The sequence below is a fragment of the Stomoxys calcitrans genome, chromosome 5 (assembly GCF_963082655.1).
Source record: "Stomoxys calcitrans chromosome 5, idStoCalc2.1, whole genome shotgun sequence".
NCBI lineage: Eukaryota > Metazoa > Arthropoda > Insecta > Diptera > Muscidae > Stomoxys > Stomoxys calcitrans.
Window position 1 is genome coordinate 70,701,050 of NC_081556.1, and position 22,497 is coordinate 70,723,546.

A 22,497-nucleotide genomic window follows, 5' to 3' on the forward strand; every position below is an offset into this window, starting at 1 on the left:
AAGCCTTCGGCGGGTGAGAAGGTCCCTGGGGTCCCTTTTCCAAACTAAAATTACTCCTTGATGGTCCATGGGAAGTATATCCGACCCCCACATGTATTCTAAGAAAATGTTGTCTAAAATCGTTAAAAAAATTCTGACCGATCCGACCAACAGTTTAGTTTCTATTGAGATTTGAAAAGGTACGTTTGCACTGAAATTTGTTTGTTTTCCGGGATCAGTAAGAACAATATATGATCCCTTTACCGTATTCCGCTCGCTCATCGCCGAAGACATGACGTTCATCATAATTCGCAAATCAAATCGAAAATGCAGGGAAGTGAACTCTCCATGGAATTTAGCAAATCCAACTAACACAAAGGAATGGAAACCAATCACCTTGAAAGATTTCGATGCTTTTTTTTGGCTATTTTTTTCTTTTTTTTTTTTTGTATGCTGGACTCACCAAATCGAATAGTGAACCTGTTGATTAGTTATGGGGCCCAACGGGCTGAAGTGCATTAGATCGTATGCATGCATTAGATCGTATGAAGTGCATTAAACAATGCCTTAGATTGTACAATGGAAATATGCGACAGCAGCGACTAATCAACAGCAAAACTGCGGCTATTGATAATATTTGTTGCAGTTTTAATTGACAGCAGCTTACACACCGCACGATGAAGTGACCGTTGATGAGCAGTTATTCCCATACAGAGTCTGCACCCGCTTCACACAATACGTTCCATCGAAGCCTGCCAAGTACGGAACAAAGATATGGTGCTTGTGCAACTCAAAATCATTTTATCCTGTCAAAGGAATTATTTACTCAGGGAAATTGCCTGACCAGGCACGAGAGATGAATCAAGGGCAGAATGTTGTACTTCAACATTCGAAGAAATATTTGAATACATGCCGCACAATTTTTTCACAACTTTGGATTTGGTGCGTACTTTGGTCAGGAAGAAAACCGCATATGTTGGAACAGTGCGCTCGAATTCCAAAAAAATCATATGCGTCCTGTCAACAGCACATTGTTCGGTAATTTTGCTTTCGACACAACATTACAACGCAGGATCAGGCAAATCAGGCGTTGATACAATGGACCAAATGCCTGGCACATATACACGTAAGCGCTCAACAAACCGGTGGCCATTGGCTATGTTCTATAATATGGTGGACATTGCTGCATTTATTTCATACAAGAAGATGAAGCAAATAAAAGAGATGTGATATACGACGGTCATTCCTACTGAGCTGACAAAACAATTGGCATTGCTAAACATAGAGGAACTAGCGCTAAACAACTGCATATCCAACACTCATAGAAAAAATTATGGTGAAAATAGAAAACACCGTCTGCTGAATATTAGTAGTAAATTTTGCTGCTATTGCAGCAGTAGTTCTGCTATTAAAGCAATAGTACTGCAATTTCGTAGTAGTAGGCTTACTGCTGAAAAGTCTGTTGTTTGCTGAAAATGACTGCTGCTTTATTATAAAGGGGATGTTAAAAGAAAAAAAATAGAACACATATGGAAATGTGTGTCTCAGTGGATGTTTATAATCACCATTGAATGTATACTTTCCATTACTTTTTTTCTTAAAATTTAGATACAAAAGGCCATGCTAGTCATGCGCACATTGGCAGAGCAATAACAAAAAATGCGAGCTAGCTGATCTGCATTTCGAAATGTATAACAATGGATGAATTAAGTAATATCCCACAAATTAAAATCATCTCTTCCATCAAAATTTCTAAAAAAAAAATGACTAAAGGTATCAAAACTAGTAACAGGCAACCATAAAAAGTAGGATAAAATTTTTTTTCAGCAGACTTGTGTACTCAGACAGCAGATTTTTTTAGTTGAAATAGCAGTATGAAAGCAACCCTAAGTTTGAAACAGTAATGTCTGCTTTCCCATTTTCAGCAGACAAAAACTGCTGTTTTAGCAAATATTTTTGCTGTTTTGAATAACAAATTTTGTTGAGTGAAGAACACGGAACGCAATAGAAGTATTTGATGTAAAGGTACGAAAAAACAATAGTAATGTTCAAAAGCAGAATAACTACATAATTTTGTTCGTTTGCGCCTAGAACGAACAGACTGTCATGGCTTGTTCTGAGTACGGACGGCACTGGAAAACAATGGCCTTTTTCCATTCCTGTCACGATTCAGTTTGTGCAGAGCATTCAACACTAATGCATCGATGCACCTGCACAGATAATATGTTGGACGAGGGACAATCTACACAACAATAGTTTTTTAGGCTTTTTTCATATAAAACTAATAACAAATTAATTATGTTTTATATAAAAAAAAAAAACATTTTTTCTAACATTCATTTTACATGTATAATTAGTAAATAATAATAAATCAAAACAAAAAATATGTAAAAAAATAGTTTTCATACAAAATTCCAAACTGTGGAGCTTGTACTTCGTATAAGGATGTGTTTTTTATATACATAAATTATACCATTATCAATACAAATAAGATATACAACATTAATAGTCTCAAATGCTAACGTAACTGTGAGCAATTGTAAAATCCTATGTCGAAAAGATAGTTTTGCAGCATAAAGCGCTGCTTAAGTTTAGAGCTCTATGCTCGTGTAAAAATGAAATTACAAATCTACATCTTAAATGTAACTGAAAGGTGTTACTGGAATAATCGTTGTTAAAATAATAATAGCTTATATAGAACTTGAAATATTTAAATATGTCAATTACTTATACACACGTGCTGAAGACACGTCTAAATATTAGACAATTTTAAATTTGCAAAAATAATACCAACGCATTACTGATTTCTTTGATTTGTATCACAAAGTTGGAATCCAGCGCAATGTATGCGTTTCGAGGACCATCAACAACAAATCATTGAGTAATAAGACTTGATTTGGAACAAATGAAATCACATAGATTCTACATAAAATATATGTGAGTTGGAGCAGTTTATATGCAGTTAAATTTAGCTGTTGCTAACATCCACTATAAAGCTAGTTTCAATGCAAATAGGATATAATATAAAATGGTCATGATCGCAAAAGCCAAAGTTATGCTAAGCAATTATGAAATTACACCTCCAAAGAAGGTGTTTTGCAGCATAAAGCGCTGCAAAAATGTAGAGCTCTTTGTCTGTGTTGAAGTGAAACACAAATCTACATGTTAAATAATCAGGGCTATGTAAAATTCATACAATCATTTAAATGTTTTTGGAATAATTATACCGAACATAATTACATATGAAAAATATTTGTACATACATAAATGCCAAGATTGGTTTAAATAAGAGTTGCAGTCTATTATTTACTTAGACAGTATTGACAATTTTCCGGAAACCTTAGTCATAAGCTCGATATATAATCATCCTCATTGTGGCTGGGTATGTCGGCACTACGAAATAACAATGAAATAAACCCCAAAGGGAAAAACGAAATAATAATCAAAATAATGAAATAAACCCCAAACTTTTGAAAATTATGCCCAGAAATGAAATAAAGCTCAATGTTTTGGATTATTTCATTGTGAAATAATCCCTAAATTAAAAATAATTATGAAAAATACCCAAAAAGAAAAAATGAAACAAAGTCAAAATTTTAATTCAATTTAATGCATAAAAGCAACAAAATTTCTAATTTTAATCAGTAAAAAATTATGAAAAGATTTGCAATGTGTCATCAACTACTTGACGAAACTGGCAATGAATTTTTTCTGCATGGTCAGCTAATGCGTTCGTCTGCAACTTTAGTGGTGACTGGTTATAACAAAAGTGAAAAAGTTCAAATTGATGGTCGTCGCTTTTAAGTTGATGCAACGTTTTCAGACGCTTCTGCCTGTGGTTATAAGCTATCGGCGGGTGGGAAGGTCCCTGGGGTCCATTTTCCAAAATATAAAATTACTCCTTGATGGTCCATGGGAAGTATATCCGACCCCCACATGTATTCCACAAAAATTTTGTCTAGAATCGTTTAAAAAAGAATTCAAAGCGATCCGACCAACAGTTTAGTTTCTATTGAGATTTGAAAAGTCCGCTTGCACTGAAATTTGTTTGATTTCCGAGACCAGTAAGAACAACATATAATCCCTTTACCATATTCCGCTCGCTCATCACCGAAGGCATGGCGTATTTGTACATACATAAATGCCTGGCTTGTTTTAAATAAGAGTAGCAACCTGTTTAATAGATTTACTTAGAAAACATTGACTATTTCCGAAAACCTAAACCATAAGCTCGATATATAACCAACCTCATTCTGGCTGGCAATGGCGGCACTACGAAATAAGCCCCAATGAAATAAGCCCCAAAGCGAAAAATGAAAAACCCCTAATGAAATAATCCCTAACATTAACGAAATAAGCGCCAAATCAAAATAATAAAATAAAGCCCAAAATGTTGGATATTAAATAAAGCTCAATGTTTTGGTTTATTTTATTGAGAAATAAACCCAGGCCCAAATTTGTATTCAATTGACTGCATAAAAAGCAAAATTATAATAAGACTTGCAATGTATCACCAACTACTTGACGAAACGGACATGGTGAGTTAATGCGTCCGCCTGCTATTTTAGTGGTAACCGGTCATAACGCTCAAATAAGTGAAAAGTTTAACTAGATGTTCGTCGCTTTTAATTTGTTGCAACATTATCAGTCACTGTGGTTATAAGCAGTTGCTTAAACTCCTGACATATTTTGGATATGGGAAACATTAACGTTATAAAAACTATGCAGGAATTAAAGAATAAATAAGAGATAAGCGTATAGAAGTAGGGAGCGCCGCAACCGATTTTTTTTTGTTTATTTAAAATCGCGCCAGCGTATTTAAATTGAATATCTGCATAATATTAATTTATTATTATTTTCCTAATTTTATATGCTTCATTTTCGGTACATTTAATTTTCTTTAATCATTTTGAAACAAACTCGAATTTTGAACTTTTTCCCATACCACATATTATACTTTTTTTCTTAATGTGCAAATTTTGTAGCATATAATTGCACTTCACTGGGAATATATAACAATTTGCTGTTTCTGCATCTACCGGCAATGATTTCGAATTCCATAATCATTTTCTTCGCTTCTGTTTTAACTTTGAATAGATAATAATAGGCAGAAACATTAATCCAATGATTTTTACTACAATCAAAAACAAATTGAACCGGTATTGCTAGTAATAAGTTTTGTAATATCTCGATAAAAATTCAATGTTTAATCACATGGAGTAAGCCGCCAAAAAATAATTTTTTTTTGGAGTTTGTTTCATTTCCTTATTAGGGAATTGTTTCATAATGAAATAATAGGGTGTGTTCTATGTTTCACCTTACTTTCACTTTTCGAAAACTTTTCACTTTACCTGTTCTGTGACAGCGGGGAAAAGCAATTTTTCTGATTCCCGTTCAAAAAAATGGAAACATGATTTTTTTTTTTCGCAAAGCCATATGATTTGCAGATTGTAATGTAACCAAACAATGCCTTTAACCGCAGCAGGGGATTTTTTTTTTTTCAAAACAAAAAAAATGAGAGGAAATAATTACCAGCAGTTAAAATATTACCCCTAAAACCAAACATCCAAATGTTAAATAAAATTGATTTAATTTGATGTAAAGGTGATGTTATTGTAAAAATATAGCTGAAATAAATAATAAACATGCCAACAATTGATAATTAAGTGTTTATTTGTTTTTACATATGTTTTTTTCATCGTAAATTAAAACAATTGTGTTTGTATTTCCTGTCAAAAAATGTGTGAAAATTTTTCACATTTTTCAGGGGAGAAAAGGGCCACGGAACAACTCAAAGTTTAAAGTTTTCGTTCCACTAGCTAATGTGAGTTTTAGAACACAAGCGAATATCCAAACAGTATCGACGAAATAAAACCAAATAAAAGATGAAATATTCCCCAAATTACTTTTGGGGTTATTTTTTTTTTTCTTTTTTGTTTGGATGTTATTTCATTGGAGATTTTCGAATTTCGAAATTATTACAAAATGGCACTATTTTTTACATTTTTGGCATCACGTAAGTCTTCAGGATCAGGCCCGAAGCGCAACGAATGATAGGTGTTGTGAACATCCTTAAATTATGCGACTTAATCTAGACTTGAAAAGGTCTACCGTTTTTCTGTCTAGAACAGAGGTCTTATTCAATGTGTCCGTCATGACCGCACTGTCTGATCGCAAATCGTGCTGACAGACTAAAGGTAGCCAGTAACGACATTTGCAGAAGCTGTTAGAACGTCGAGGAAGAAAATATTATAGAAAATCTGCTCTGCGTGTGTGTATCCCGAACTGGCAATCAGAAGAAGTTCAACTTTGGGTTCTCATTTATTTTATTTAATAACTTGTCCTGTTTCTGTGGTATCACCAAGGACAAGAGGCAGACTGCCTCTTGAACCTAACCTAACCTATCGCCAATAATTTATTTGTATACCCTACACCACCACTGTGGTACAGGTTATTATAACTTAGTGCATTTGTTTGTAACGCCCAGAAGGAAGAGAGAAAGACCTATTGATAAGTATACCGATTGACTCAGAATCACTTTCTGTTTTGATTTAGCGATGGCAACAACAGCTGAATCGTCTTCTTATTTCTCAACCCCACCGCTTCTATAGACCATTGGCTTCATTTTGTTTAGTCCGTAGGATACAACTCCTTCAGACTTGTTGAGATCAGTGAAACAGCCGCAGTTTAGTACGAATACTGCATATCGCCGGTCGCCATACATCAGCCACATCCAATATACCAATCTTCTTATAAATTTAGGATCTGAGGGAATTCTTAGTATCCAAGCGTGTGACATTGGTTAAAAAGTAATTTCTTCCTTCTTGACTAAAACCAGTGCTGCGCCTGGCCAGAACTTGTCGGTCTTTCCTAGTGCGCAATGATGCATTAGTTTGTAACGGCCCCGTTACCAGACTGCATCGTTACAAACTGGAGTTGGCCCAGGCAATTCCACAAGGACACCGGAGTAAACAGATGAAAGTCCATTGGCTATCCCACTCCAAATGTTCCTAGGTAGGCAACCCACTTCTTCTCCCTTGTCGGCAACTACCTCCAAAATGTCAGTAGAGACATTAGCAAAGGTTTTTTGGACCCATATTACAATTGTTCGCCTTAGTTCTAATGAGCATGGAATGTCCTCCAGGTAATCCCATCATTTTGGCTGGCTGTTCCCCAACCTAGCCGTATAACCTTCGAGAAAGCCTATGCAGTGAATCTCCGAGCCCAATGAAGAGAGCCTCTCTCCTTATCAGCGAGCCTCTCTATAAGTCTAAGCCAAATTATAGGCATGTAAAGATAAAATAGGTTCGGCCTTGTCCTGAAGACTCGAGCCAGTTTTCTTCGCCAAAACCACCTCTTGTCGCCTGTCGGCTAGTGGTCGAGGTCTCAGTAGCAGACAATAAGCTTTGACGTCTCTGGAGTCCATTCTAAGCCTACTCCCTGGCTCTAGATATACCGCTCCACTAGAAACAGACGCAGCTTTCGAAGCCATTAATACAACTTCGAAAAGATGCAAAAATAACATGTATACGAGTCCCACAGTGGTTGGTGCGTTGAGATCTCTGGTTTTCCTTAACCATTTGAAAAAAATGCCCTCGAAAGGGAAACAAACAAAAAACAAGTAAAAAAAGCGTTAAGTTTGGCCAGGCCGAACTTTGGATACCCACCACCTCGAGTTTATATGTAAACCACCTTTCGTCAAAATCCGGGGGAAAATGCATACCTTATGCCCCATAGCAGCTATATCGAAATATGTTCCGATTTGGACCAAATACTAATAATAATAAGTACAAGTCATTGTTCAATAAACCGATCTGAACCATATACGACACGGATGTCGAAAAGCCTAACTTAAGTCACTGTGTCAAATTTCAGTGAAATCGGATTATATTAAATGCGCCTTTTATGTGCCCAAGACTTTAATCGAGATATCGGACTATATGGTAGCTATATCCAAATCTGCACCGCTTTAGGCCAAGTTGCAGAAAAATGTCGAAGAGCCTAACACAACTCACTGTCCCAAATTTCGGTGAAATCGGATAAATGCGCCTTTTATGGCCCCAAAACCTTTAATCGAGAGATCGGTCTATATGGCAGATATATCCAAACAGATCTAAGCCAAATTGAAGAAGAATGTCGAAGGGCCCAACACAACTCACTGTCTCAAACTTTGGCGACATCGGACAATCAATGCGCGTTGTATTGGACCAAAACCATAAATCTAGAGATCGGTCTATATGGCAGCTATATCCAAATTTATACCGATTTGGTCCAAATTGAAGAAGGATGTTGAGTGGCCTAACAAAACTCATTGTCCCAAATTTCAGCAAAATTGGATAATAAATGTGGCTTTTATGGGCATAAGACCCTAAATCGTCGGATCGGTCTATATGGCAGTTATATCCAAATCTGGGCCAAATTGAGGAAGGATGTCGAAGGTCCTAATACAACTCACTGTTGCAAATTTCAGCAAAATTCAAGTTCAACAAAAATGAATCTATGCAAAAGTTTTCTATTTTTAAAGACTGTAGCGTGATTTCAATAGACAAACGGACATGGCTAGATCGTCTTAGATTTTTACGCTGATCAAGAATATATATACTTTATAGGATCGGAAATGGATATTTCGATGTGTTGCAAACGGAATAACATAATAAATATACCCCCATCCTTCGGTGGTGAGTATAATAATTTATTTATCATTAAACATAAGTTTTTCCAAATGGTACCCCAAATTATATGGCCAACACTACACGTAACTCCATGATTTTCAATTTTGGGGCCCTTGCAAGTGCGTTTATCAATCGATCTTCTCAAAATTTTGCACAACGTCCTTCTCTATGACTCCCATAATATGATCGGATTTTGGTCAAAATTGTTTTTACAAAATTTATGTAATTTTAAATGTCGACAATTTCGAAGGTGCCGCAACACTTACGTACAATAAAATGAATACGGCAGTTGGGTTGGAAAAAAGTCCGTGTTAATAAAAAAAGTATTCATGCATATTGTGATGCGCTGCTATTAACTTGAACTATTTGATGCTAACGGAACTTTTCGGCCAATTTTACAACTTCTACATTTGGCGTTGCTTTCTTCGTATTTCATAGTACGGAATTAACGCTATGACTTTTTACTTGTAAACAAAATACCGTCAAGTAACAAGGCAAAGAAAGTTATTTTCAAAACAAAAGTTTTAAATTAATTGATGGTAAACAACTGGCTTTGATAAATAATTCGATGACTTACTTCTAATATCAGAAGTTTAGAAGAGTGCAAACATAGCGAGTTTGAAAACATAAGAGAAGTCAAAGGGAGCAATGTTTGGTGTGGTTGACCTGAAGCTTCTCTACGTTACTTCCAATTTTGGAAATTCATGGCTTTGTGGTATTTCTTATTGCCACTTTTTGAAAAATTTTATGTAAATCAGACGAGTTAGAATTTTATTTTATAATAATTTTAAACATACATATATATGTATATCAATTAGATATCCTAAAAGAACTTTCATCATCATAGAATTTTATATTGGGCTTGTGGTCGATAACAACAACCACAAAGACAATCATAAGGTTCATTGCTGCTAACACATTTTTTTGGGGTTTTTCACATCTTTGCCGCTGATGTCGGAGCGAATAATGTTAATTTATATTTCACACTGAATAATAAATCTAACTTAGTCTAATATTGTGTGCTGAATAAATTATATAAATTTGTGAACATTGATACAAAAATAGTCCATGCACGCTTCATTCTTACAAGGTGGCTGTAAAACGTATAATTTAGAGGTTACATCAATGTCGAAAAATACAATGCTTATGGTCAGTGTATTGATAATCAAACATGATGATTTAAAAAAAGACTTAATGTAATTTTCTAATTCTTACAACTATGTACTTTTAATAATGAAAAAATTTTAAATATTTCCACTTGCTATCTAAACTCGTATAAGTGAAATTATTTATAATCCTCAATAAAATGTTACAATAAGAAGTCTTCAGTATATAAAAGTATATGACAACTCTTGGACAGGTTATGCTATTTCGGATAAAAAGACATTTTTTACTTAATATCCTAGTACCTATGTTAATAGGGTTTTTGGTTTGTCCCGGAAAAAAGGAAGTACGGATTATCACAATCCAAAGAATCAATAGTGAGAAAGAATTGAGAACTAAGAAAAAGTTTAACTCATTTTTAACGATTGTTAGGAAATAACATAAAAGTGTTTTCAGATTCTTCTTATCTTGTTTTTCGGCTAAAAGCATTTTTGTTTTAAGTTTTGATGCTATTGGGCAGAATTTTTTTGGGTAAATTACATCTGTACAATTCACGATATCAAAGCTTGTCATTTAAATAGTTTTGTGTCGTGCCGGACTGCATAGTTCCCTTAATGGAACGTGCCTTTCACGTTTTAAGATCCATAGTTCCTTTCCATTTGAAATTTCATTTTCAATTTCGTTTCATTGGGTTTAAGCAACACTTTCAACTGTTTCGACATTCAAGATATCGGCAACTGTTTTGATATTTAAGTTCTCAATAGCATTTACTTGATTAGTTTCTATATAATTTCATTAATTAGTCCTTATTGAAGAAACTTGCTTAAATACCTTAATTTTTTGTTTTCATTTTGCAAAGAGGACGTATACATTGTACTAAATATGTGTTTTAAGTAAAATTTAAACAAAATATGTCGACTAAATCACTGTATGTGCTATATGTACTTCAAAATAGTCAATATTATTGTTGGATTTACTTGTCCAGCTGAAACCAATGTAGGATTTGTTTTACTTCTATTGAAAATAGAAAGCAAAAAATAAAAAATCCAACAACAAAATGAAACAACAAAAATAAAGTAGCGTAAAACAAGGTGAATAGCCAATATTTTATAAAAAAAAAATTAGAAAACCTTTGAGTTCTCAAACGACAAAACACAGACCTCCATTTGGGTTTATGTATTTTTACTTCATAGTATGTCCCCTAAACGATACCAATGCAAATTGCAAATTTTACCCATGAACATTCCACTAAGGAACAGGGGCAAACTTCTCACATATCAATGAGTGCAGTCCGATTCAAGTTTAAACTCAATTATAAGGGGCCTCCTTTTTATAGCCGAGTCCGAACGGCGTGCCGCAGTACGACACCTCTTTGGAGAGAAGTTTTACTTCTGATGGTCACGCCAGGATTCGAACCCAGGCGTTCAGCGTCATAGGCGGGTATGCTAATCTGTGTGCTACGGTGGTCTCCCCTAAACTATACCAATTTACCAAAAATGCCGATTTGAACTTTGGTCGAAATGGGTGAAGATGTTTTCCAAATCGGGCATTATTTTCTTGTTATTTTTTAAGCTATTATCCGCAAAATTTTCAAAACAATTTTTTCTTAATAATTTTACCAATTTTCACCAAAATGTAATATTTCCTTATTTTATTTATTGACTTCAAGTTTTTACGCAGTCATTAATTTTACACACTCATTCCTCAGACTTCCAATTTTTTTTTCGAAAGGAATTCTGAACTATTTCAGGAGTTCTTGTCTGATCGTCTTGTCGTATATTTTTTTTAATTTTTTCTTCCGACGCAACGGAAAGAATTCTGAACTATTTGTCTGTAGGAATTCTTGTTCCGATAGTTCTGAAAGAACTCTGAACGATGTCTCAACGTCCTGTCGTATGGTTTTTTTTTAAATTTTTTTGCGACAGTAGGAATCGGTAGGAATTCTGAACGATGTCTGAACTGTGTGTCGGATGTTTTTGACTTTTGTACTTGCTTTTTCACATATTTATTTGTTTGAACCGTTAGGAATTTTTGTGCTTCCGTTTTTATGGCACATTTTTTACCGGTAGAAAATTTCCCGACAGTTCGGTAGGAATTATGAACGGAGTCTGAACTTGTTGTCGAATCTTTTTCTTTTTTTGTGCTTGTTTGTTTCCATATATTTGTTCGGGTTAGCATGCTCGCCTATGTCAAAACTTCTCCCGTTCGGACTCGGCTATAAAAAGGAGATTCTTAATGGAATGTTCAAGAGCAAATTTACAATTCGAACCGCCGAAAAACACATTCGAATACTGTAAGAATTCTTTCAGAATTGGTTAGAATTCGATAAGGCAAGTCGGAAATTCTTTCCGAATTCTACAAATATTTATTCCAGAATTTGGTAAGAAATTGAATATGATATGATTGATATGATAATATACTTTCTGCCAGAAATCGATAAGACAAGTCAGAAAACACATCCGTTTCATTAAAACTCAACTCGAATTTCCCATAGTTTTGGTTCAGAATTCTGTCAGAAACATCAGATTTCCCTCCGATGTTTCGTTCCGAAGTCGTGCCAACCACTCCATATATTGTTCGTTAACAATTCAGATAGGACTTCGAATCCGAATTCGGATAAATTTTGTGACTTTCGTACAGACTTCTGACCGAATTCTGAACGTTGGGTTCACTAGGTTCTTACATTGGCATATCAGGTTGTGGTCCAATGCACACCATACTTGGTATAAATGTTGGTGGTCGAACGAAGTCGTGTAAAATTTCAGCCTTATCGAATTGCACCCTTTAGGGGCTCAATTAATACAATCGGGAGATTGGTCTATATGAAATTATAAAATTTATTCGTTGAAGTAAATATTTTATTTTTATTCATTTATTTTATTATACCCACCAGCATAGGATGGTGGAAATCACGATACTAACTAAATATACCTGAACATTCTATTAAGGAACAGGGGATACTTCTCTCATATCAATGAGTGCAGTCCGATTAAAGTTTAAGTTCAATGATACGGGGCCTTCTTTTTTATGGAAAGTCCGAATGGCGTGCCGCATACCGACGCCACTTGGTGAAGAAGATTTAACATGGCAACATACCTCACAAATGTTGCCAGCATTTGTAAGGGGAAAACCACCGCCGAAAAATTTTCTGATGTTCACTCCGGGATAGCGATAGCGGTCGATCGAATCAAGATATCCACTTTGCAATTTTGCAGTTAAGCTTTGGCCCTTATCGTTTCATATAAACCGATCTCACGATTTGGCTGTAATTTTTTTACGGAATGTTCTTTAAGGACTTCTAATAACCGTGTTAAATGCGGTCCAAATCGGCTATTAGCATGATATAGCTCCCAAATAAACTGATCTCCCGATTTGGTATCTTAAGTCTCTGGAAGCCGCAATTGTTACACAATTTTGGTGAAATTTTATCCTAGGGATAATATTGAGTTGCCCAAAAAGTAATTGCGGATTTTTTAAAAGAAAGTAAATGCATTTTTAATAAAACTTAGAATGAACTTTAATCAAATATACTTTTTTACACTTTTTTTCTAAAGCAAGCTAAAAGTAACAGCTGATAACTGACAGAAGAAAGAATGCAATTACAGAGTCACAAGCTGTGAAAAAATTTGTCAACGCCGACTATATGAAAAATCCGCAATTACTTTTTGGGCAACCCAATATATGAAAAATACTTGGAACTTTCACAACAAATACCGAAAAAAATCCTAAAAACTTTTTGTTTTGGTTGTATTGTACCTTAATCTATTCTCAACCAAAAAAAATATATATAAGCAAAACCAGCTCCCCATAATTCTATCCATTGCCTAACCACCCGACTTTTAATAGACTTCCCGCCAGGGAATAACTATCAGCACCACACGGGTTAGAACTCTGAGCTCCGACATGTGTTCATCGTCATTACGAATTCAGTTGGAAGCTACCGCGTACATAGGTTGCGGAGAGTGGAATGCTCTGTGGAGAGTCTCAGTGAGAGTCCGACCAGCACCGGTTTTTGCCTATAGTACTCGACATGACAAGACGAGTTATTGGCGCTTTACGGCGATCGGTCCGAAACAATCTGGATCACCTATGGAGTTTGACGATAGCTATCTCCACATATATATGTAGTTATAAAACAACTTCTTATCCTATGAGCATCGAAAATTCATCGATCACAAAAAACCCCTGTTTTTATTTGGCAACAAGCAGTTCATGCCCCCTACATGCAGTGCATTGTGTTGGTGACTGATAGTTCAAAAATGGGTAGGAGGAAAGAGGAGGCAGTAGTGTTTATTGAAATTCGATTTAAATCTTTGGATGTTATATTTGGTGACAAAGGCTTTAGCCCAAAGTTCATTAAGGAACTGCGAGGATACTTCTCACTAATGTGATTTCTGTCCAATGCAAGTTTAAGCTCAATACTTATAATCGAGATTAAACATGTATCGGACCTCCTTTTTATTGCCGAGCCCGAACTATTAGGCCGGAGTTCAGTTCGGAGTTGAGTACGCTTTCCCCGACTCCGAACTGCTCTCCAACTCCGGCTTAATATCTCCACTCCAATTCAATCAGTCAATAGTCAAAAGAGTGAGAATTCCAGGAAAGTCTTATATTTTCGACATATATCATTATGTAAGGAATTAGAAGGCGTATAACCTGTGCTCCACGGATTATTAATTACAGTACTGGAATAATGGACACTGTCGATTAGCTGCAAGGATGTTTTGGGAGCACCTGCTCAAACATGAGAATAAAATTCCATTTCGGCCTATTACAAGCAATATTGATATTGAGAAGATTCGATGGAGTTATGTAGTTTTTGCACCGCTAAAACAGCCCTCACAAATAAAAATAATTTTGAAAAACAACAACTTTGGTCGAAAAAACAACTACGAAAATTGTTAATTTTCCTGCAACAATTTTTTTCGATTCTCAACGACCCAATGTACAAACTTGTTGTTGAAAGGCACTCTTTGCAAACCAACATATAACAACGACAACTTATTTATTGACCGATTTTCGCTGCAATTGGGGTAGTGAGTTGTGTTATGCCCTTCAACATATTTTTTTTTCAATTTGGCCCAGATCGGTCTAGATTTGCCAGATTTCCCTGAAATTTAGGACAGTGAGTTGTGTTAGGCCCCTCGATGTCCGTCTTGGAGACGGTCCAGATCGGTCCACCGTGGTTATGGTTGCCATATAGACCGATCTCTCGATTTAAGGTCTTGGCCCCATAAAAGTCGTATTTATTATCCGATTTGGCTGAAATTGAAGACTGTGACTTATGTTAGCCTTTTCTAGATCCGTGTCCTATTCGGTCTATATTTGGATATAGCTATCGAAAAGACCGAAACTGTGTTAAAACAAAATTGAACAGTGACTTGTATTTATTAGCCCACTCAATGTCCATGACTAATTTGGTCCAAATCGGACCATATTTCGATATAGGGCGCATAAATAATGCATAGTTAATTGGATTGGGACGAAATGTGGTTTACATATATACCCGAGGTGATGGGTATCCAAAGTTCGGCTCAGCAAAACTTAATGCTTCTTTACATGGTCTGTATCAAAATAAGCGAGAAAATCGGCTTATTGGGAAAATAAAACAAACCTAAAGTTATCGAGTCTCCACATAAAGATTCTTTGTAGAGTAATGCTAGGTCTCGTTTCCAACTGAAACTGAAATAGATGATATGGATTTTTTTTTTTAATTTTTGTCGACAGTTTGCCAAAGGTGCTAACATTGTGACCTAGCTTGAATATGGCCCTCAAATGAATAGAAGAACTTTTTATTGAAATAGGGGGAAAATAAAAATGTAAGACGAAGGTTGTAAGAGATAAGACTTTAAAGATAAAGCAAATACCTCGTGGGGCACAAATTAGGTCATAAAGCAAATATATTTGTTACTTAGGGTTTCACGCATACTATGGACGTAAAGTGCTTCAAATAAGTTCGGTTTTTTTTGCCACCATAAAAGGAGCTCACATACATTTTACAGTAACCAAATATTTAATTTTTATGCAATGTTTCTATTGAACCCAAACAATAAACGACGGTTTGTGTCTTCTACTTTCGAAAGAAATATGTAATGTGAGAGAAAATGTACTCACTGGGGAAAAACGTCACTTTCTTTATGGTTGAGTGCACTATCAGTTCATATAGAAATGCTGAATGAAAAACAAGTAAATATTTAAAAATATGTACAACAAAAAATCAAACTTCCACCCAAACAGATTGCTAGAGATTGTCAGTATGGCAAAAAGAGTTAGTAAAAAGTAGTTGATTGATGAGGAAAATTTAATTGTTGTTTTTTTTTTTTATTTTTAAAATAACCAATTAGTAACTTCGTGTCCTTAGAAATGAATGCTTAAGTGTTAATGGATGAAAACGAACTTAAAACTAATGCCACTTGAAGTCATACAAAAAAATACGAGTAGAGTAACTTAAGGGTACATTTTTTTTGCTTCACATAGGGGACAAAATAATAAGGATCCCAACAATAGGGGGAAAATAACAAAACAGGATATAGCTCAAAGAAATAAAAAAAAAAAAACACAAAATTACATATAAATAAATAAAATGAGAGAAAAAAAATAAAACAATGCTTGAAAATACAAAAAGAGTCTTCTTAAACTTAAATACAATTCTTAACAATATTTATGTACTTGTGTGTTTGTTATATCAGTATAAAATGATGTAGGACCGGGTGCAAGTTTATCTGTATTCGTGTGTAGGTGCATTAGGGTGAACCGAGATGGGTTAAAAATATATTTCTTGTTAAATGGAAAATTTCTTTCGAAGTAGTAAAGGAAAATTTGCATATAACGACAAGCTGGGTTCAATTTGATCAATAGGGTTCAATTTTAATATTCTGGAGTCGTATCCCATAAAAATATCAGACGAAGTAGGAAACAGATTGCTTTTCAACATGAACATTTTGTCCTTGGATTGTCATTCAATGTAGGTAAGGTGATTTAATTGTATAGTCCAACAACTGGGATAACTAGATTTTAATGCATTCCATTTAATTTCGACCATGTTCCGCATTATGAATTTTCTTCTTATCCTAAAGAATTATAAGCTTTGTTTTATGTGAGCACTATCCACCGATGAACTCCATAGATTTCCAGAGAATATTTCTAAAGTCTTTGATCTCAAGCGATAACAGCCGATAAGCTTGCTCAGGCCCACAATCAACAGGGAAATCGGCCTAATATATTTCAAATATTTAAAAACTTTCATCCATATAGGCAATAGACCTAAATATGGATGTGAATCAATGTGGAGCGTATTCTGCCTGGAATCTTAGACATCAAGTTCAACTTATGCGCTTTCTGTCATCTTAAAGAAATGTTTCGAAAATCTGACTTTTTAGGAGCATTATCAAGATGTGAGACGTGAAAGACCATATTAAAAAAAGCTATCGTATAACTCACCCTGTTCTTAATTCCCAGGTGAAAAATACGACTTATATGAGCTCAAGATTTCTATTTCAGATATTGATGAATGTGTAGTTCTATTAAAACAAAGTACCGATTTCAACTATATTAAGCATTGGTGTTTGAAGATCAAATATACACTAAATTCATTAAAATCAGGTGAGAAATGGACATAATATGTACATAAATTTTTTCATTTTGAACTTCCAGCCAAAATGTACCACCTACAAATAGTGGAAAGTGATGATTTTGCAAAAAATTACTTCTTTCTCTTCTTCACCAATTTTCTTGTTGTATATGGAACATTCTTACTTCCTCATTTCCCCAAGTACTGATTCACTGTAGCCGCAGTATGCTTGGGCTTGTTTTTTTTTATTGAAATATTCAATGAGCTGCAAGGTCTTACTGCCTGTGTTAAGTTTGGGTCCAATATGCATGACCTAAATTTTGTAAGATGAGCGTCTATGAAATTTTTTTTCAAGCAATGGCCTATCAATAAAACGGTGGGAATCTGACACCGCCCTTAAAACCGATAATTTTATTTGAACCATAAAGCACGATGCACAATGTTGACAGATCGAAAAATCTTGGTAATAATTTTAGAACTTTTGATCGGATAAAGATATGTACACGAAACTTAACATAGACAATGTTGAGATGTTTTCCAATAAACACCTATTTAAAAGATGGAGCCCGTAAAACCCTTAAAAAAATGCTAAAATGTCTGGATCTCTAACGATTTATGAGTTATAGGACATATAACCATTTTTTTATATTTTAGTCAAGGTGTAGTCGGTATTTTTGAAGTTGTGTTACTATTTGTAAACAGATTGCAAATTTTATTACACCGTTGGAAATTTTTCAAATTCTACGAGTATTCAATGGAAAACTGGTGCAGATTGGCCATTTTCGGAAGAATCAGAATTTTGCATTTTTTTCCAAATAAAATAACTTTAATATTTTTCATTGCTTTCTTTACTTCCTGGTGCTATTTTCCTTTCAATGTTTAGAAGACTACTTAATGAAGTTGCGATACCTTGCATACTTATTGGAAAACAGCTCAACATTGACTATATTGACATTCAAAAGTTCTAAAATTATTTTCAAAATTTTTCGATTTGGCAACACTATGCGGTGTTGGCAATGTAATAATATAGAGTCGTTTGGTGATGGAAATTGGCAATTCATGGTATAATGAGTCAACATCTTTCATAAAACATGCTGTAAGTTCTCGTTCAGCATTAGGTTCACAGCTTGGACCTTAAAGCTTAAAGAACATTCCAAGAAAACAAAAAGCATAAGCGCCCTGCAGGTTCAGTGATGGAATGACGGCTTTACTCATACTGCAGGGCAACTGATCTGTCTCTCTCTCTCACACACACACTTTCTATAATCAGGCCAGAGGCGATGGTATTTTTTTTTTTTAGTTCTCTACATGAAATTAAATTAAATAATGCTACAGCGTATTTAAGAAGTATTTATATGAAATACTTTGGCAAAAATTGGCTAACTTCTTGAAAAGTTTACATATTATGTGTGCTTGTCTATCTTAACTTTTGTCTTGATGATTCATTAGTTTTTTTAGTTTACTTTTACACTTGCAAAATACATTAAAACTGAATAATTATAAAATAACTTCAACCTATAAATTTAAAAAGTGTAATCATACCAATGACTGACATAAGCTGTCAAATGCAACTCATTGTTTTAGAATGTTAAGAAAGTCTAATAAATAAACTAAGAATGCGGTTTTTACAGAAATAGGGGAAAAGACGGATCATAAAATTATTCTACTCTACATTTTATAGGCATGATTATTACAATGATACACGGTTTATAAATGAACTTATGTTTACATTGAATTAAAAGTATAATTTAGTTTTTGGATTTACAGTAAATTTTAGAACAAGTCAACACACAATAAAGCAAGTTTGGGTAGTCTCGGAAACTCATATGAAATTTCTGAGACGAAAGGAAACTACGCACTGAAAATGTGTACTTCAAAAAGGTTATCTGTCTGTAAAAATAGTAGCCCTACGATTCTTGGCTGTATATTTGAAGAATTTTACATAAACTTCAATATAAATTCACATCAATCCAGTAATTCATCAACAAAAGCAATAATGGAATATTTTGTTGTACAAAGTCGGCAATACAAACAATGCTCTTAAAAATTGAACGAGTACGTTGTGAAAAGTAAGTTGTAAACAATAATTCGAATGAAAATTTGTTTTTGAAATAAAATATTGTTGTTTTTAATTCAAGCTCGAGGTCTTTCTGGTTTTTTCTCTTTTATTTATTATTTATGCATGGATATTTCGCATTTCAATGAAATGCATTTTCATGATATGATATATCGAAATGAAAAACAAAAACTTCATAGTTATGCGACCGTCTTCAAAAGTCGTTGTCTGCTTTACTACCCTGTTGAAGACGGTCGCATAACTACGAAGTTTGATATATCATATCATGAAAATGCGTTTCATTGATATGCGAAATATCTATGCATAAATAATAAAGAGAAGAGAAAAAACCAAAAAGACCTCGAGCTTGAATTTAAAACAACAATATTGGATAAATAAGGTAGAGTTAAAAATTTTTGAGATACTTTAAAATCGGGTCCAGGCTACCGAAAGTAAATTCTATGAACCAGCGCAGGCTCAAGTTGCTTTTCTACCAAAAAGGCATTGGAGATAGTTCTCCGCAAGTTACTATTCTGACGATTTGAGATTTACTTGTGCAGCAATCAAACTCAACATAATTCCAAATATATACTTTTCAAAATTAACTCGTTTTTTATTATTATTATTAGTCTATAGATATAAGACTAATAATAATTGTTATACTCTTTCAAATAACCGCCGAATCATTCCAAACCTTTTTGTTTCACTTCGAACAGCAACCATTTAATTGCTTAAAAGGTCTGTTGTTATTTTGAAACATATATGATATTCCGTAGTGCCATGATGCTATTTTTGCCATTCTCAAAACATAAGAATGTAAAAAAATAGAGGTCCTTGTTTAAGCAAATGATTTTCGGTACACCCTAGAATGTAAGCTCCTACATTAGAAGAAGCACAAAGCACAAATAAAAACACAAAGGAACGAATGAAAAAAAAAAACAGTATGGGAACTAAGGATTAAACATAACATGTCCATGTCCTTGTACATCTCTATGTTTCCGAGAGTGTACGTGCATGTGTGCATGTGAGTGAGTTCAGCTTAAGTGTAAGAGGTCTATGGTATATGGCAGTAGTTAAAGTAACACATACTCTCGTCATACAGGGCTGTTACAGTTGTTGTTTTTGTCGTTGTGTGGTTATTTTGTTATTATTTTTGTTTTTTGTTGTTTATGTTGATGTCGTAGTTACTGAAAGTTGTACAAAAAACCACGAACCTTGGTGACGATGACTATGGGGTTCCGGATTCCCACGTTCACTGGTGCTGACTCGTCTCTGCTGTCCTCGGCGGCGATATGGGAAGGGGTTTGAAGAGGAGCAAATGTAAGTACTTTGTAGGGCCCTGTCGCATACAGCATGTGGGGAGTGTATATAGTTACACTGATGTGGATGTTGTTACTGCTGCTGTTGGCGGTTTGTAGTGCAGGTTGGATGGTTGGTGGCGGAGCAGTCGTCGTGGCAATGGTAGCAGTGGCGGTGGTGGTGGTGGTGGCAGTCGTGGTGTTTTCTCATAAAATATAAATAAATTACAGAATATCATCTCATAAATATCTACGATGTATCCTTTTTTGGGGGGATACTATACTTGTGTCACCATAAACTAAGGAATCATTTCCAGGCGATAAACTGCCAACACTCTCCGGGCTACCACGATTGGCTGTAATGAAAGAAGAGACAAGACAATACAATACAAATACAAATAGAAATATATATGTCCATCTATATGTTTGTATATGTATGTAAACTTTTACACACACACACACACACACACACAGATACACACAATAATAAAGATAAAAAGATATGCATAAAGCGAAAAAGATGTTGTACTGCGCCTTAAATCCTTGCCCCCAGCCTCAAGCTCAGAATGGTTTGATACACATGGTTACTGTCATGTGAAAGGCGGCCTTAGAGTGTACAGTGGCTCCCTGCATGGAAAATTTTATTATAATGCGTTCATCCAAATGTAGACAATTGTCTATTTTTGATGCCTATTTTCCACTTGAAGGAGCGAATCCTATACATTAACCATAGGCTGAAAAAAGTCCATGGGTAACATATAAATCGCTCCACAAACTCCAAGTCTATAATAATTTTAGAAAGTAATAATTTCATTTCATTTATTATTTATTAGTAATACCAGTACAACAAGATCATTATCTCATAAATTACAGTACTGGAAAAATATTGAGATGGCACATTTCTAAAACCTAACGGCCTTATTCACAAAACTTAATGTAGATTTGAAATAGGTTTATTTGACATATTTCCTTTGTAGAACTGTCCAACAAACCCATTTTAAGGCTTCATAAAGTTTTGTGAATTTTAGGTTGTGACAGAAATATACCTGTAATTTTTTTTATTCTGTTCATTAGTTCACAAGTTATGTTATTTCTACACTGACTTGCTTTTCTCCACTGGTTTTGGGAGCACCTCAACCGTTCACACCAATTGAGCATTTGATTGTGAGAAAGCTGTCTTTAAAATGGATACCGCATTTTTGCACAATTGACCAAAAACCACAGAGAATTTTGCTAAAACAGCCAACATATTCTATTGTTTTCAGATGGCAAAATGGTGACGGTAGCCTTCAAATTACACAAAATCTTTAAAAAGCTTAAGTTTAGCTTGGCCGAATCTTTTTTATCCTTCACTAAAGATCTTTCGGTGTGGAGGAACTATGATGAAATAATATGAGGACTCTGCGGATGGATTTATATTTTTATTTAGATACGGATTGTGACCTGTAAACACTTATGGCTGCGCCAAATCCTGGAAAAGACGCGAGAAGGACAAATCAACATCTACCATCTGTTTGTTGACTGCAAAGCCGCCTTCGATACTCCTTTACGTTCAAAGGTATTTCAAGTCATGTCTGAGTTTGTTATCCCTGCAAAATTGATAAGACTCTGCAGGATGACACTTGCTGATATGCGTTCCTCAGTAAGAATAGGAAAGAATCTCTCGGTACCATTTAATACCAAACGAGGTTCCAGACAAGGAGACAGCCCATCGTGTGATCTCTTTAATATCCTGTTGGAGAAGATTATACGAGATGCAGATGTGAATAGATATGGCACACTAATTACAAGAGAAAACATGCTACTCGCCCATGCCGA

General features: G+C 34.8%; 1 protein-coding gene across 4 annotated transcripts in view; it reads right to left on the reverse strand.

Moving 5' to 3' along the window:
• LOC106089124 (nuclear pore membrane glycoprotein 210) overlaps positions 1-22,497 on the reverse strand; it is a 363,893-nt gene that overhangs the window by 31,614 nt on the left and 309,782 nt on the right. For 2 of the 4 annotated variants that reach the window (XR_001221554.2, XR_001221552.2), the window contains exon 25: positions 20,596-21,035. Coding sequence is in view for 1 of the 4 variants with exons in the window: in XM_013254900.2 (XP_013110354.2) it covers positions 20,920-21,035 (116 nt within the window). In the remaining 3 variants the exon portion in view is untranslated. Of the gene's footprint in view, positions 1-3,142; positions 3,373-11,880; positions 21,036-22,497 lie in introns of those variants that run through there. The other 2 variants (XR_001221555.2, XM_013254900.2) reach the window with 2 other exon arrangements.